General features: G+C 40.1%; 1 protein-coding gene across 1 annotated transcript in view; it reads left to right on the top strand.

Annotated features, from left to right (window-relative positions):
* Positions 1-18,122, top strand: part of FAF1 (Fas associated factor 1) — a 225,901-nt gene that overhangs the window by 38,330 nt on the left and 169,449 nt on the right. The window contains exons 4-6 of the mRNA XM_089515109.1: positions 4,226-4,434; positions 13,298-13,389; positions 15,444-15,535. Coding sequence (XP_089371235.1) covers positions 4,226-4,434; positions 13,298-13,389; positions 15,444-15,535 — 393 coding nt within the window. The remainder of the gene's footprint in view (positions 1-4,225; positions 4,435-13,297; positions 13,390-15,443; positions 15,536-18,122) is intronic.

The following is an 18,122-nucleotide window of genomic DNA, read 5'->3' as shown; positions in this document are numbered from 1 at the left end:
ATTGTTTGTTCCCTGTTCTCTGTCACCCAATGCCCACACACAACACACACACACACACACACACAATTTGGGATGCAGAATCATGGGAATTAGTGTAGCATACAGTTGAGAAGACAAATGTTCTGACAACAGCTCACTGCACAGTTCAGATTAGCAGCGAGTGAAGTTTTATTTTCTGAATATGCTTTTGTTTTGGGTTGAGGTTTTGGGAAACATTTTTAAAAGTTACCAAGAACGTCCTCTTAAAAAAAAAAATAGACATGTAAGCTATTGGTCTATAAATATAAGGTTTCTTAATAGAGATATTATGGCTCAGTCATAACTGTAACCATTTATAAAATGTATTCCCTTGATTTTTATAGTGATGTTCACAGTTGTTTTTTCCTTCACATCTTAAAAAATAAGGGAAAAGGGTAATAGGACAATGTATTCTGACACAACTAGTAAAATAACCCCTGCTGATCCCCAATTTCTCACATGAAACATGTTATCTTGCCCAGCTCAGTTTGTTAATTTTGTTGGTTAATTTTTGCATGCATCCAAGGAAAGGGTGTTTCCAAAACTGGAGAAAATACCTAGACAGTAAAAGACGTGCTTTAACATACCAGAAAGATCATAGAGAAACAGAAAGGAGGCGACAGTTTCTTATATAGGTATAAAAGAGGTCCAAGCCATGGGTGGGCATAGTGTCACCCACAGGTTGCATATATCTCCAAGATCTGTTGTTTGTTTGTCTTTGGTTGGCCTTCTTAGAGGCTATTGTGTTTTTGGCCTCCAAATGGCCAATAGTGCCTCTCATGGTGGGGGAGACATGTCCATATTGCTATGTTATGTTTTCCAGGATTTTGAATACTCCGCTTACATGGGAGCACCTTCCTCCATACAATCCATCCCGCACTCTCAGGTCCTCTGGGAAAAACCTACTGCAGCCAAGGAAGACCAGGTTGGCTGCAGTCATCCAGTGGGCCTTTTCATTTGCCGCCCCTAAATTATGGAATGGCCTGTCACAGGAGATCCAGAATATCACCACTCTTGACTCCTTTAAAAAGGCTGTCAAGACGGATCTCTTCTGGCAGGCCTTCCCTGAATGATACTCCCAGTCCACTAATATGGATTGCCCATTGACTGCCCAGAAGTTTCAGTTATGACTGTTTTAACTGATTTTAATCGGCATTTTATAATTGTGTTTTTTTTAGTTTTAAATAGGGGAATAAGGGGATTATGTAAATTTTAATTATATATGTATTTTTTATTTTATGGTGTGTTTTTGTGTTGTAACCCACCTTGATCCTTTTGGGAGAGGCGGGATATAAATTATTATTATTATTATACATTTTCTAGGTCTTAAGAGGCCTTCTTTCTTCACAAGTACATTGGTGGGAATGCAAGAGAGGGGCCTTCTCAGTGACTGCTCTGAGGCTCTGGAACGTCCTCCCTGGGCTAGCTAAGATGGTCCCCTTTTTCTATCCTTTCACTGGTAGGGAAAGACATTTTTCAAACCGGGAAATATTCAGACTTCCTGTGTCATTCACTTCTTGTTTTGATGAATGCTTGTAGTGTTGCTGCTGCTGCTATTTTTATTTACTTATTTATTTGATTTATATCTAGCTCTTCCCACCCCTGAATCAAGAGTCAAGGTGATTTATAAATTAAATATAACAGATTATGGTTTTTGTTTTTGTTTTTTTGACTCAGTTCCCAAAGCCTGCTGGAAAAAAGTCTTTGCCTGCCAGTGGAAGGATAGAAAAAAGGGGACCATCCTAGCTAGCCCAGGGAGGAAGTTCCAGAGCCTCAGAGCAGTCACTGTGAAGGCCTTCTTTTGCATTCCCACCATTGTACCTATGAAGGTGGTGGGGCCAAGGGAATGGCCTCTCCCAAAGAACTCAGGACCTGGAGAGGTTTGTGTGGAAGAATATGGTCTTTCAGACATCCTGAAGCAGAGTTGAATAGGGCTTTATAAATTATAACCATTACTTTGAATTATCCCCAGAAACAGACTGGTAGCCAATAACATCCAAACAATGATACCTTTATTGGGACAACCAAAACATACAATTACATGTTGCAAGCTTTTAATATCACACTGGCTTCTTCATCAGGCAAACAGGAGAAAAGAAGTTGAAGATGTTAGTCATAGGCCTGCATTTTCTGTTTCTGGTCTTAGTTCAGATGGTAAGGAGGGCTATCTGCAGGCTAGTACCCAGTTGCGCTCCCTTAAACAAGCTCCATTCAGTAGTCTATCTGCAGCTTTTTGGACCAGCTGATGTTTTTGAATTTTTTTTAATGGCAACCGCATTACAGTGTGCTGCAGTAAACCAAATGAGATGTAACTAAGACATGTGACACCATGTTATATATGCTGAAAATAAGACCTCTAGATGTCTAAAAGAGGGGAGATCTGCCATTTGTGCTCCCTGAATTTCTCACCTCCTCAAAAAGAGCTTTTATATTTTTACGGCTTGCTTTTTTTTTTTTTTTTTTTTACAGTTTTATGATTTCTCCCCTAAATCATAAAACTGTGAAATAGAAAGCAAAAAGAAAGATAGCTCTTGGAGGATAACAGAGGCCAACAATTGCCACAATGCTGCTCTAATGTGACTGTTGATCAGTGCAAACCAGTTCTAAATTACTCATTGCTATCCAACAGACTTTATATCGAGGTGGGCAAAGTGTGGCTTTCAGATGTTGTTGGACAACAGATCTTTCCAACATTAGCTTGCCTAGCCAATGGTGAGCAATGCTGTAAGGTACAGTCTAGTGGTTTTTGGAGCTACAGTTGGCCAACAGCTGGAGGGCCATACTTTCTTCATCCCTGTTTTAGGTGTATCTCTAATTAATACCTGAGAAAGGTGAAGAACACATGAGAAACAGAGCTATATAGGGCTTTGTAGATTATAACCATTGCTTAGTTTGAATTGTCCCCAGAAACAGGCTGGTAGCCAGTTGAGCTCCCTTAGAACAGCTCCATTCAGTAATCGACCTACAGCTTTTTTGTCCACATTTTATTGTAAATACCTACAAGCCATGCACAGGTGAGGGTGATGCAAATACACTTCTTGGGACTCCAAATGTGCAGTAGTAACAAAATTCTAGAGAGCCAATATCATGTAGTGGTTTGAGAATTTGACTACAATTCTGGAGACCAGGCTTCAAATCTCCACTTGGCCATGGAAACCCTCTGGGTGACCTTGGACAAGTCACACTCTCTCAGCCTCCGAGAAAGCAAAGGCAAAAAACGTGAAGTTGAATGCTTTCATGGTGAACATCCATAGTTTTTTTGTGGTTTTTTTGGGCTATGTGGCTGTGTTCTAGAAGAGTTTATTCCTGATGTTTCACCGGCATCTCTGGCTGGCATCTTCAGCGATGTTCTGAAGATGCCAGCCAGATATCTCTGAAGATGCAGCTACAGATGTTGGTGAAATGTCAGGAATAAACTCTTCTAAAACACGGCCACATAGCTTGAATCCCCCCCCCCCCCCCCAGGCAAAAACGTCTCTGAACAAGCCTTGGCAAGCAAAGTCTGTGATACCTGAAGGACACCATAAGTCGGAATAAATTGAAGGCACACAACAGCAATAGGAAACTTCTGAGATAATATACACCAAAAGGTAAATGGGCTAAATCCAGTTGTTAGTTCAACTACTGTTGAATCAATGGGAGCTTGCTGTGTCAACACTTATGTGATTTCCATTGATTTAGCTGGTTTACTTTAGTTGGGATTAACAATTGAATTTAGTCCAATGGTTTCCTAATCTACTTTTAGCATTTATCTTTACAGTTTTCTTACTGAATCACCTGTGAGGTATGGTCATAAAGAATCACTCACTCAAATTGTTAGGACACCTTGAAAAGTGCATTTTGTATTTTGGTAAGAGTCAGGATAAGGTTTCACAGTTAAAAATGAATACAGGTTTTTAAGTTGGTTTTTAGCCCCTTTATGACAAAAATTGTGTATTTGAAAATCTATTGTGATGATGTATTTTGGACTAGAAAAGATAGATCACATTCTAACAAGTGTTAACATTATTTCAAGATGGTGAATTTGTGAATTTGAAGTGTATAGGTTTGCGGATAGGATGAACATTTCTCTGAAGTACTTATCACCTGTGTCTTAGCTTCTCTTGCATTCCTGGAATTAATCACAGAAAATGTCGCTGGAATCATAACAGATTATCTATACGGCACTAATGGCCTATCTTTGAAATCTAAATTATGTATTTTTCAGTGAATACAGTGGCGAGAATTTACAAGGACCAACCTATGGCCCTGCTAGTCATCCTTCCTCATCATCGTCAGCACCTTCCTCATCATCTGCATTTCGCCACGTAGTACCATCAAGACAAATAGTGGAAAGACAACCACGAATGCTTGACTTCAGGGTGGAGTACAGAGACAGAAATGTGGAAGTGGTACTTGAAGACAGTTCTACAGTTGGTAAGAAACTGTGGCAGGGGAAATAGACAGAACTATAATGGATGCATATCTTAATTACAGTCCAATTTTTTTTTGAATGGCCAGATTTGGGTAAGGGCTTGTAAGAACACCACTTTTTTTTTTGAGAACAGGGAAATTGAAAAATACAATTTTGCTTTCATGTAGAGGAGATATTAACTCAAATGGAATGAGTCCCCTGGATGGATGGGAAATATTTTTCATGCTGCATGATGTAGAACATGAACAGTGATTATTTCTAAGGAGGCTTTCTGGCTTAGACTGCTTCAGGAAATACTGCTATGTCTATTCAGTAAGTGTGTGCTCTTTGTAAAACCTTCTTGGAGTTTTTATTTACATGCAAAAAAAATCAGTAACCTCTCTTCCATCTTAAAATTTATCATCAGATCTCTAGTACTTTGATAAGCCTGATAAATACCAAGCAGCACTTGCAGTACTAATATTAATTTAAAAATTGACATTTTTGGAGACAATCCTTGAGAAGAAAAATACAGGATTTACTAAATAACCTTTTTATGACCATGTCAATATAATTAGAGGTCCATCGCACTTTCCTTAATTAAATAATTTTAGCAGAATTTAAAAAAAATCAAAAGAAAGATAGCTATGTTGATCTCTGAGGGAAACAGTAAACAAAGTCTGTAGTTGGACATTTTATTGGAGAAGGAAAAGTTATTATGTACTTATTTGAATTTTCCCCCCTCTCACAGACAAGATCCCTTCAAACAAAATTAAACAGTACACATTGAAATAGTAGCAGTAGTAGCAACAGTAGTAATAAAATAGCATTAAAGTATTTATAATATTTAAACACAATTAAAGTAATAATATTTAAACACAAATTAAATGCAGTTTTAAAAAACATAACAGTTAAAAAATGTAGGACCTATTTTTAAAAACTATTCTTTTCAGACAGTCAGTTTCTTGAAGCCTGCTTGAATAGAAAGGTCTTTGTTTCCTGGCAGAAGGATAATAAGGAGGAAGCCAGCCTGATCACCCTTTGAACAGAGGTCCATAGCCTAGGAGCAGCCACTGGGAAGGCTCTCTCGTATTTACTGATGGCACCTTTGAGGATGATGGGATTGAAAGAAGGGCATTCCCTGAAGATCTCAAAACTAGGCAGGCTTTCGTATACTCTGGACCAGAGTGATATAGGTCAGATAGTCTGAATCTAATCCATGTGGAGTTTGATAGGTCATAAAAGCTATCAACAAGAGAGTTAAGTGCATGCTGTGAACAGCCCCACTCAAAATTCTGGCCAACGTATTTTGGTCCAGGTAAAGTTTCTACACTTTCTTCAAAGGCAACTAGAGATAGAGTGTATTACAATAATCCAAATGAGGTGTATCGCCGTGAACAGATGTCTCCAGATAGAATCACAACTAGCTTTAACTGGTAAATGCACTCCTGCCCATGGGCCAAATGTGAATATCCAGGCTGAGGTCTGAATTCATGCTCAGAGTTTAATTCAGCTGAGAACAAGTTGTGAATTTGAGGTTTTGGAGGAACTGTAATCTTTACAATTTGAAACCTTGTTCCCTGATCTGCCATTTGATTGACCATAATCTTTCTTATCTGAATTAAACATCAGTTTGTTTTCCTTTATTCAGGCTGTTGACAACAGATAAAATAGCTTCCTGAGTTTTACATGGAAGTTAGATGTCATCAATATACTGGTGGCACCAGCACCTCAAACTCTGCACAACCTCTCACAATGGTTTCATTATGTGTTAGAAAGTGTGGGAGACAAGACAAAGCCCCAAGCGACCTACAAGCTAGTGGTCTTGTTGTCAAACAGGCATCTCCAGTGCCACCTTTTGAGTTCACAACTTCAGAAAGGACCAGAGCCATTGCAAAATTGTACCTCTAAGTCCCATCCCAGAAAGGTGATCCAGGAAGATATCATGCTCTATAGTACTCAAAATACCAAGAGGTCCATTTGAACCAACAAGCACACATTCGCCTTGTCCTACTGGACAAAGATCATCCAGCAAAATAACCAAAGCTATCTCCATCCAACAACAAAGCCTGAAGCCAAATTGAAGTGGATCTAGATAATCTGTTTCATCCAGGAACCTGTAGAGATAGGAATCTTTCATACACTAAAGCATTTAACCCAAGCATAAAATATTGAAAACCAATTGGTAGTTATTAGATATAATGTTTTAGTTATGCTGAAACTCTATCTTGCTACAGAGGAAAACATGCTATTTTCTTGTTTTGTTTAATCATGTTGTACCCATCTTCTCTGACCATAATGGCAGCATACAAACACTTTACTTTAAAACAGATATTCACTTAAGGATGCTGTGTAAATTTGTATCCATACTATATCCAGTATTTGCCTTAAATTCAGCCCCGAAAGTGAAAGTTTCTTCTTACCATTTTAATATGCCACATTTGATCAAAGAGTGACACCTAGTGGCCTATCTATATTTTATTTGTGCTTGTCTTCAGCCTTCTCCAGGCTTTCCTCTTTACTATGCACGTTTCTCCATGGTAGCATGTCTTATTTTGCTGCTTTTATTATAGAAATATTTGAATTCATTGTCTCTCCTTACCCATGATACTTCATAATCAGCCTTGTGCAGGTGCATATTACAGAACAGCCTGGAATGTATGTGCCTTTTGTTTGAACCAAGCAGGATTATAGAAAGGTTGTAGAAAAAATTGAGCAGTTCCTGTGGTTATTTGAAATGTTTTCAGATGTTTTAAACTGAGCTTTTTAAAAACAAAAATGCAGAAAAAGAGGGGGTGTCTCTACTCTTGAGATGCCTGCTGCAGCATACGTATGCACTATTTGAAAATAAAGTAACCCCCCCCCCCCCGGGAAAAATAGCTTCATTCCATGCAGACATTTTATACAAATTTAGCCAGTCCAATTAAATCCATCATATGAGTAAAATCAGTGACCCATTAAGAGAGTTTGATAGTTGGATAACTGCTTGGCTACTCGTTCCCAGAAAAAAAGCAACAGTTGTAGTCAGTGGGCACAAATATGGTGCCAGTCCCTGGCACACTGGGGAAAAAGTCCTGCTGGTCCCTAACATGAGATAGCTTAAGACACACTGATTTACACCACTCTTTTGCAGAAGCTCCTGACTTTATGCCGGTCTGGTATGGATGATATTCTCCCATATTTTTTTCCTAAGCTTGGTGAAAGTGAACATGTGCCTTCCCATTTCTCCCACTCTGAATATAATGCTTCAGTAAGGTTTGCCCAGATAAAATTCATGATAGTGGCCCAAGTTATGCATTCTGCTGCTAGATTTTTGCTGGAGAAGGTAATTGACTTTGATCTGGGTCTACATATGTTTGACTTTTAGGCCTGTACTGTATATTGAACAGTATGCTCCTGCATGAATGTCCACCCATGTTGTAAATAGGGCAGGGGCATTTAGTAGGCAGAATGTGGACATAGAGGTCCAAAACACACTGCAGAAATAATCCAGTTTGAGATCACTTTAACTGTCCTGGCTAGGGACTATTGGGAACTGTAGTTTATTGTTCCACCAGAACTCTCTGGTAGAGAAGGCTAAATGTCGCACAAAACTACAGCTCTAAAAATTCCCTATCCTTGAGCCAGGGCAGTTAAAGTGGTCTCAAACTGGATTAGTCCTGCAGTGTCTTTTGAACCATAGTTTTGCTTCTGTTGCCATACATGAACAGAAAGTTTTTCAAATAATCTTTATTTGTTTTTAAAATTAATTTTTTTTTAAAAAATGCAACAGTATGAGATAGGTACAGTGTAGAATCAAACTCTACCTATTTTGTATTCCCCATATTTCCCCGAGTTTTTACCTCTAAATCCAATGACATTTTCACATAATTATAAAATAAACTAAAACAACCTCTCTAGGAACTTGTCTCAATGTTCATTGAGATCAATTATTAATGTTAAAAGGGGGGGAAAAGGCAGACTAAATAATTTCTTATTCCTTATACAATATCCCTTAGTTTATATTTGGTCTTCAAGAACTAATTCTTTCACTTTACCATTATAACAGAGTTTCTTTAATATTCAATACCCTATGTTGGTTTTTAACCAGAAAGTACAGTGTTGCGGGGCCCATGGCTGCTCCAAGTAGGGTGGGGTTAACAGGTAGCTCTATAGCGGCAGAAGGATATGATGACACCTGAATGAATGCTTAACACCTTTATTCCAACACCAACACTTTCACTTTCAGTTCTGCACATGGTGGACTGGTTACTTCACTGCCTAACCACTTTATCAGTCCCAAACATTGAAGGCTTTGCAACTTGTCCCTCTTCTTCAGGCTCCGGTTCGTCTTGCACCTGCGGTCCTGGGCGACGCCCCACCGGCCAACACCGCCCTCAAATGTCCCAACACAAATGGGACCTGGGCGTAATTACCGGGCGTGCTTGATAGGGGTTCTTGATGGCTGTGGTCTGCGAAGAACCCCTCTAGTCGATGTTCTCATGTGCCATCACTCCCACCACTTCTCAGGTGGTGTCGTGACACCTCGGCAGCCCAAGCATCCCGGACCCCTCGTCTCTTCCTCATACCCTGTCGCCTCCTACCACTCTGGAGTCTTTCTCCGCTCCTCCTCCCCTTCCTTCAGTGTTTTCTGATGGTCTTAGGCAACCCCTGTAACAGGGTCATTCAACCCCCAAAGGGGTTGCAACTCACAGGTTGAGAACCACTGGTCTAGAAGATAATAATAAATTAATAATAATAAAATTTATTTATATCCTGCCCCTCTATACGATGCAATTGGGGCGGCTTACAAAAAAAGAAAGATCAAGGGAAGTAATAGTGCCACTGTATTCTGCTTTGGTTAGACCTCACTGTGTCCATTTCTGGGCAACACAGTTCAAAAAGGATGTTGGCATGCTGGAGCGTGTCCAAAGGAGGGCAACTAAAATGATGAAGGGCCTGGAGACCATACCCTATGAGGAATAGGTTAGGGAGCTGGGTATGTTAAGCCTGGAAAACAGATGATTAAGAGGTTATATGATAGCCCTGTTTAAATATTTAAATATTTGAAGGAATGTCTTATTGAGGATGGAGCAAGCTTGTTTTCTGCTGCTCCAGAGAATGGGACACAGAACAATGGATGCAAGCTGCAGGAAAAGAGATTCTACCTCAACATTACTTCCTGACAGTAAGAGCTGTTTGATAGTGGAACACACTGCCTCAGAGTATGATAGAGTCTTCTCCTTTGGAAGTTTTTAAACAGAGGCTGGATGGCCATTTGTTCGGGATGCTTTGATTGAGAGTTCCTGCATGGCAGGGGGGTCAGACTGGATGGTCCTTGGAGTCTCTTCCAACTCTCTGAATCTATAAGTCATGCCAGACAAATCTAATCTCTTTCTTTGATAAAATTACCAGCTTGGTAGATGAAGGGAATGCTGTGGATATAGTATATCTTGATTTCAGTAAGGCCTTTGACAAGGTTTCCCATGACATTCTTGCAAACAAGCTTGTAAAATGTGGGCTAGACAAAGGAACTGTTAAATGGATCTGTAATTGGTTGACCGGCCGAACCCAAAGGGTGCTCAACAATGGCTCCTTTTCATCCTGGAGAGAAGTGACCAGTGGGGTCCCACAGGGCTCTGTCCTGGGCCCAGTGCTATTCAACATCTTTATCAATGACCTGGATGACAGAATTGGGAGCATACTTATCAAATTTGCAGATGACACCAAATTAGGGGGAATAGCTAATACCCCAGAGGACAGGATCAAGATTCAAAATGACCTGAATAGACTTGAAAGCTGGGCCAAAGCTAACAAAATGAAATTCAACACAGAGAAATGTAAGGTATTGCACTTAGGGCAGAAAAATAAAATGCACAGATATAGGATGGGTGACACCTGGCTGAATGAAACTACGTGTGAAAGGGATCTAGGAGTCCAAGTAGACCACAAGTTGAACATGAGTCAACAGTGTGATGCGGCAGCTAAAAAGGCCAATGCTATTTTAGGCTGCATCAATAGAAGTATAGTGTCTAGATCAAGAGAAGTAATAGTGCCACTGTATTCTGCTTTGGTCAGGCCCCACCTAGAATATTGTGTCCAGTTCTGGGCGCCACAATTCAGAAAGGACATTGAGAAACTGGAGCGTGTCCAAAGGAGGGCGACAAAAATGGTGAAGGGATTGGAGACCATGCCCTATGAGGAACGACTCAGGGAGCTGGGGATGTTTAGCCTGGAGAAGAGAAGGTTAAGAGGTGATATGATAGCCCTGTTTAAATATTTGAAAGGATGTCATATTGAGGAGGGAGCAAGCTTGTTTTCTGCTGCTCCAGAGAACAGGACCCGGAACAATGGATGCAAGCTACAGGAAAAGAGATTCCACCTGAACATTAGGAGGAACTTCCTGACGGTAAGGGCTGTTCGACAGTGGAATGCACTTCCTTGGAAGGTGATAGAGTCTCCTTCCTTGGAGGTCTTTAAACAGAGGCTGGATGGCCATCTGTCAGGGATGCTTTGATTTGGATTTGCTGCATGGCAGGGGGTTGGACTGGATGGCCCTAGTGGTCTCTTCCAACACTATGATTCTATGATTCTATGATTTTAATTCCTTAGCTTTTTGCTCAGTAACTGAACTTCATATGAAGATATGCCAGAGGCTAACTGCTGAGACATTTACATTTTTTTCTTTCTGTAGAATACTTGCAGCTTATTCTCCCAATAGTTTACGGTAATTCCCCATGGATGTTGATCTTTTTGGAGAGAAATAAAGAGTTATGACTTTTAAGAAGAGGAAATCAGCTTGAGAATCTTCCAGTAGAGAAACACTTTGAATAGATGATATGAAATCAAGGAAACTCTTCTTTAGGCTTCTGGATAAAAGAACTAATTTGTTTAATGTAATATTTGAAGGGGACACACTGAACCCTCTCCACATTTGTTGGAATGTTCAGGAGGGCCATATGAGTTAGCACCCCTCGTAGCATTATTAAGCATTGCTGCTGTGTTGTTACATCCAATGTCCCTTTGATAATTTGTCAGAAGGAGTTCTCTTTGTGTACAGGTGTATGTATGGAGAGTCCCTTCATGTGAAGAGGAGGCCCTGTACATACATAGAAACCATCAAATGGATATGAGATGATGATATCTGGGATTGATTCCCATGAAGTGGTAGTCTATGTGCAGCTCCCTGTATATGCATACCAAGATGATGGAATAGGAGGCAAAACATGTGAAAAGAATGTTTTTATTTAAAAGTCAAATGAAAAATCTTTAATTACTGAATTGTGTATATGTGTGTGTTAGATAAACACACACACACACACACACACAGAGAGAGAGAGAGAGAGAGAGAGAGAGAGAGAGAGAGAGAGAGACTATCTAATAACTCTAGATCTCTTCTGCAGCTCTCTACCTGTGCCTTGTTAAGGACCCATTCACAAACATCATGGAAGCAAATCTGGATTTGTCATCAGATAGTTTATTCCCATCTCTCTAAGGTGACTTTTAATCTGAGTATGGAAGCCCAGTGGGTGAACACTGGGCAAATCACCCACTTTCAGCCTCAGAGGAAGGCAAAGAAAACCCCCCTCAGAACAAATGTTGCCAAGAAAATGCCATGATAGTTTCACCTTTGGGTTGCCATAAATCGGAAAGGACACAATAACAAAGCTACTAGAATGCATTTTACTGTATGTACATTTGAAATCTTGTGTTTGCCATGGTTATAATTTACATTTTTAGGGTTGTCATTGAGATAAATCCTTCTGCCCATGTATGCTGTTTTTTCCAGTGTGTAATGGAGTTGCATCAGGAGTCCACTAGATGGAGTTGTGCTACACTAACAGCAAATAAAGATTAAATTCAGTGATAATCAGAAACTTGTATAACATCTTTGCCTAATGTCACAAGACTTATAAATATTAAACATTTAATTGCAATGTATTTGCTTCTTACAAACAACACTGCATATTTTTGTCCACTGGGACAACCAATTACTTGAGAAAGATTTTAAGCAAAACAACAAAACTGTATGTGAATGTATGGATTTAAAACAATAATTTTGGACAAGAAAAAAAAAGAGAGATAGTTAACAAGAGAAATACAGTTTTGGCTTGGTATCTATAAGTATTTGTGTGTTTGAAGTCATAATGATGCTCAGAGATGACGATTTTGAAACTGAGAAAGTTCTTCGCCCTTTTGATAACAATGAAAGTAGTCTCTTTATAAATAAATAGAGGGGATCCTTTCTCGTCAAGAATAAGAAACCTTTACATAGAAATCAGGATATCTTCAGTTCAAAGATTTGAATAGCAGGCTTGGTAAAGACCATTTACTGACACCTTGCTTTCACCAGTTAGTAACGACAGACTAGTGCCTAGCTCTGACTCAGTGTAAAGTGGCCATTGTTTTCTATAGAAGGTAGTAAATGGCTGGTCACAGTGTATGTGAATTTGGTTAGAATTAAGATTATGCAGATTTGTTTCTAGTTTGAGGTGAAGTATTGGGTAAAATGTACAAAAAAGATGCAAGTTATATATTGTACACAATTTTAGTTCATTGCATTACTTTTGAGTTCAGTTAATCTTTCTTATCCGAGTGTGGAAAAACAAATAATTAAAAGTCATTAACCATATGCCATAATTTGTCAGTAATTTTAAATCTCTTAAGACACTTAGAATATATTCTAAATAATTTCTGTATTCTTTTGTTTTCCCCTGTTTGTACATAGAGATAATGTGCAAGGGAGGCGGTGTTCTCTTGGTTTTTTGTGTTTACTTCAGTATTTAAACATATTAATGTGGAAGACACAGGGAATATCTCAGATTCTTGGACTAAATAATCATTTTTACATGCTTTATAAAGACGAATGCAGAAAAATATAGACATTACTATTTTTTTCTTTTGCAGGGGAGATCAAACATATTTTAGAAAATGAACTTCAGATTCCTGCATCAAAAATGTTGCTAAAAGGCTGGAAGTCTGGAGATGTAGATGATGGTGTAAGTTCTTATATTTGTTACAGAATCTTCTTCCCGTATTGCAATTTGAGTTCCTTGCCAACTGGTACCAATATGCAGGTGATGGATGCATGAAGCCTTCTGGCGCAACAGCAGAACTGTTTGTAAAACAACAAGACAGTCAGTGTATTAAAAACTAAATTTGGAATGTGGACAAACAGTCCAATATACTCTGTGGGCTTAGGCTAAGGGCTTTTCTCCCAGAGCTGCCATAGGTTGGAGTGACTTGAAGGCACACAACAACAGCAACACCAAATTAAACTGAACCTCCCTATTGTTATTAGTTTCTGTGACTTGGGCAAGGCACACTCTCTCAGTCTCAGAGGGAGGCAAAGCCAAACCTCCTCTGAACCCAATCTGTCTTTGGAAAGGGTGACTTCAACCTGCCCCTTCAGGGCCATCTGTTTTGGCCCTTATGACTTCCACCTCTGTAACAAAAACAGTGGATGCAGTCTATGAGAGTTTTCCAAAGTTTGGAAGTATGGTTGGGGATTGGGAGGGTTTTGTCTTCTCTGAATCTAAGACTCCTGCTAATCCATCTGTTTTCTCCCCCAATTCTGCCCTTTTCAAGCCCTCCTGTCATTTCCTCAAATATATGACAGAGATGAAGGCTACAGAAATTACAGGGGAGGGAAGGAGATTTGAAGGTTATAGCTCTATTTCTGATCTTAGAGAAATATACATGTAGAAAATATATTTTCTCAGTAGATATACAAATGTTTTCATCTGTGCAGAAAACACGTTTCTGTACAGAAAACCATATGTATTTCTCTGCAGACTCAATCTCATTCTCAGTAAAGGAACATGGTTGTTTCATTTATACGCATGTGAGTCATGTATCTCCAATAGTCATTGTAATGAGCCACAAAGAAATCTTTATTAAATAGCAGAATTAACCAATGGATTCTCTGTTATGTTGTTAACTGCCCTCGCCCTGTGGATGAGACTTCTCAAAGAGCCCCTGTCCTCCACTGCTCTACTCGGATCCTGCAGGCTCAGGCCCATGGCCCCTCATATTGGGCCCATCCATGTGGCATGTGATCTCTCTCTCTTTCTGCTTCCTTCTGCCTTAGCTAGCATTATTGTTTTTTTCTAATGAATCTTGCCTTCTCATGTTGTGACCAAAATACAACAGCCTCAATTTAGTAATCTTGGCTTCCAGGGATAGTTCGGTCTTGGTCTGTCAAGAACCCATTTATTTGTCTTTTTGGCTCTCTTTGGTATCTTCAGCACTCTTCTCCAGCACCACATCTCAAAAGAGTTTATCTCCCCCCCTCCCCCTGGGATTTTCTACATCAGCCTATTGTATTAGAACTGCAACCTGATTTTGTCTGATGTGCCTAAACCTAATACTGTATATGAAGTTTTGAGCTGAATAAAGAATATGTAATAAACTGAAGTCCTGCAGGCTGCATTTGTTCTTCCAAAACTCTTGCCTTAGGAAAGTGTTCACCTCTTATCTCTGAGTAACCAGTCTATGAATACTTTGCTCTGTTAAAGTGGTGCAGGGATGTGCAGATTGGAGAAGAAACTGGGGTGGGCAGCATGCCTCATCTAGTCCTGAGATCAGGCTGTATTGATGTTAGACACATTTAAAATATTAAACTCTAGTTTTAACTCTAGAAATACTGTTTGTTTGGCTAGAAAAGAATCAGCATTGTTCCTTTTCTTCTGCTACATGAAAATGGATTGTAGTGGCTGAAGAAAGTATGTCAGTATATCTTATAACACACCGTACATTAGGTGCAAATTACCGAGTTTTATTTCAGTAAAACACATGTAAGGTTAAACTAGATATGATGCTAAGTGTGTTATTAGCAAGCACTAGCATTATGTGGAGGAAAGAGATTTTCATCAAGGCTATGATGAGGTCCTCCCTGTATTTGCTGTTAATTGCTCCCTCCTGCATGCGTATTTAACATAGAGATATGGTTGCTAATAACACATTTAGCATCATGTCTAATTTGTCCCTTAGTTTGAGATAAGGGCACCTGATGAAAACATTTTGTAACAACTAACTTTTATTTTTCTTACAGACTGTTCTAAAAACTCTACACTTGCCAAAAAATAACAGCCTCTATGTCTTAACACCTGATTTGCCACCACCAGCCTCATCAGTTCTGCCTGGGTAAGATACCATTAAAAAAAGTAACAGAATGCTGTATGGGGGCTTATGTTAATGGTTTTGTTGCAAAGCCAAACCTGGACTTCTCCTATTCATTATTGTTTGCCTTTAACTCATTTCTGAACTAACGGCAACTAAGGCAAACCTGTCACAGAGTTTTCTCAGCAGAATTTCTTAGGGAATAGGGGGTTATCCTTGCCTTACTCTGAGGCTGGGAGAGTGTGCCTTTTCCAAGGTTACCTAGTAGGTTTCCATGGCTGAGCGGGGATTTCATCCCTGGTCTCCCAGTGTCCTTGTCCAAGGCTCCAACTGCAACACTTTTCATAAAAAATTGAAAATCTAAGGCCTTTACTTGCTAGACCTAGTACAGGTATCTCTAAATTTCTTTATCCAATAATGGCCAATGCTCCTAATAAATTTTCTGTGTACAAGAAAAGTCACAAACGGCTTGAAATTAGAGCTTTTATACTTGAATTTTTAAAAGGCAAATGATTGATTTTTAAACTTCTCTTGGCACAGTGTAATCTTGATAATATAAATCTAGATTTATATTAATACATAGGGATTATTAGTACAGTACATAGTGTGGTTATTCTACATTTGGACAAGAATCTGGGTTTAGAGGAGGAAATTTGACAAACCAATTTTATGGTCTCTTCCAGCAATATTTACCTTGAATTTTCACAAGGTGGATGATTTCTGGATTTTCTTCATGGTGTCTGTGAATCACACAATTGGGTTTTACTGCACTTATGGAAAGCATGTTCAGAACTTAATAGATTAGCTAAGTAATTTTTGGTGGTAACACTGCCCATCCTATATATATCCCTGATTCCCACTCATAAGAATTTGAGACCAAATTAGAACTATCACCTGAGATTGTCATCAATTTAGTACCAATGGAAAATGATGGCCACAGAGATGGAAAGGGAATTATTGTGATGAAGAGGGGGGACCATACAAATGTGAATTTGGGGTATGATGCGCCAATTGGAGTAGTGTGGGGCAATGGGAGATATAGCGTTAACAGAGTGGGCAAGAAATATAATGGAAGACGAGATCGATGCTTAAAATCAATCCCGTCTTCCACTCACCCTGTTAGCCCAAAAGAACCCAGGATCGTCCCAACCCTACCACAGACTCTTACCGTGCTCCTTTGTAATGCCAGGTCGGTAAAGAACAACTTTCATATAATCTATGATTTGTTGGAGGAGGAGAAGGCCGACTTGGCTTGTTTTACAGAAACCTGGCTGGGAGAGGACAGTAATGTGATCTGGGTTAAAGCCCTCCCATCTGGGTATGCTGTTAAAGTCATGGAAAGTGGGCAAGGGGGAGGAGTGGCCTTGGTCCATAAAAGTACCATCACTTTGACTAGGAAACCAGTCCGGAAAACAGAACACATTGAGTGCATTTATCTGACCTTGAAGGCTAGGGACAGTCTGGGGATTCTGTTAGTATACCGTCCACTCCGTTGCCTAACACACTCCACGGCCGAGCTGACACAGCTGGTCTCGGAGCTGGTGCTGGAGTACTCCAGGCTTCTGGTTCTGGGGAACCTCAGCATCCCCTCTGAGGCTAGCTTATCAGATCTGACAGTTGCAGCTCGGGAGTTCATCGATTCCATGACAGCCATGGGCCTGTCCCAATTAGTCTCGGGTCCAACACACTGTGTTGGTAACACACTCAATGTGGTCTTTAGTACAGACCTGGAACATCCGTGGGCAGAGGTAACTCACACCACTGTCCTGTCATGGACGGATCATTTTCTGATCAAGGTGGGACTGAAGGCTGCTTTCCAGACCAGGGGTGGAGGACCTATTAGAAAGGTCCGCCCTCGAAGGCAGATGGAACCCAAAAGGTTCCAGGAAGCCCTAGAGGGTTTTATGGTTGGGAATGATGCCGATTCTGCCGAAGCCCTGGTTGTTACCTGGAATAACCATCTTACCAGGGCCATAGACACTATCGCTCCTGAACATCCTTTCCGGCCCACTTCGAATAAAAAACCATGGTACATGGAAGATCTTTGAAAAATGAAGTGGGCTGCGCAACGACTAGAGCGCCACTGGCGGAAACATCAGCGTTTATCCGACAAGACACTCCATGAGAACCTATTATACTCTTATGGAGTGGCAGTAGATGCAGCAAAGAATCCCTTCTATGCTGCATGCATCGCATCTGCAGAGTCACGTCCAGCAGAGCTGTTCAGGGTGTTTAAAGAGTTAACCCAGCTGCCTCCCACCCTGAACCCTTTACTGACACCAACCAAAGGAATGCTTGGTACAAGCTTCGGCTGATACGCCAGCTGCGTCCCTACCTGGACCGAGAGGAACTTGAAACAGGGGTACATGCTCTGGTAATCTCGTCTTGATTTCTGTAATGTGCTTTACATGGGGCTACCTTTGTACCAAGTTCGGCAGCTTCATCTTGTTCAAAATGTGGCAGCCAGACTGGTCACTGGAACATCTAGGTCAGAACACATAACACCGGTTCTAAAATCTCTTCATTGATTGGCAATTAGCTTCTGGACGCAATACAAAATGTTGGTTATTACCTTTAAAGCCCTACATGGGCCTGAGTTACTTGAGGGAAT

The sequence above is a fragment of the Sceloporus occidentalis genome, unplaced genomic scaffold (genome assembly GCF_023333645.1).
Source record: "Sceloporus occidentalis isolate IW3139 unplaced genomic scaffold, rSceOcc1.0.p SCAF_3, whole genome shotgun sequence".
Taxonomy (NCBI): Eukaryota; Metazoa; Chordata; class Lepidosauria; order Squamata; family Phrynosomatidae; genus Sceloporus; species Sceloporus occidentalis.
This window is presented reverse-complemented; position numbering and strand designations above follow the sequence as displayed.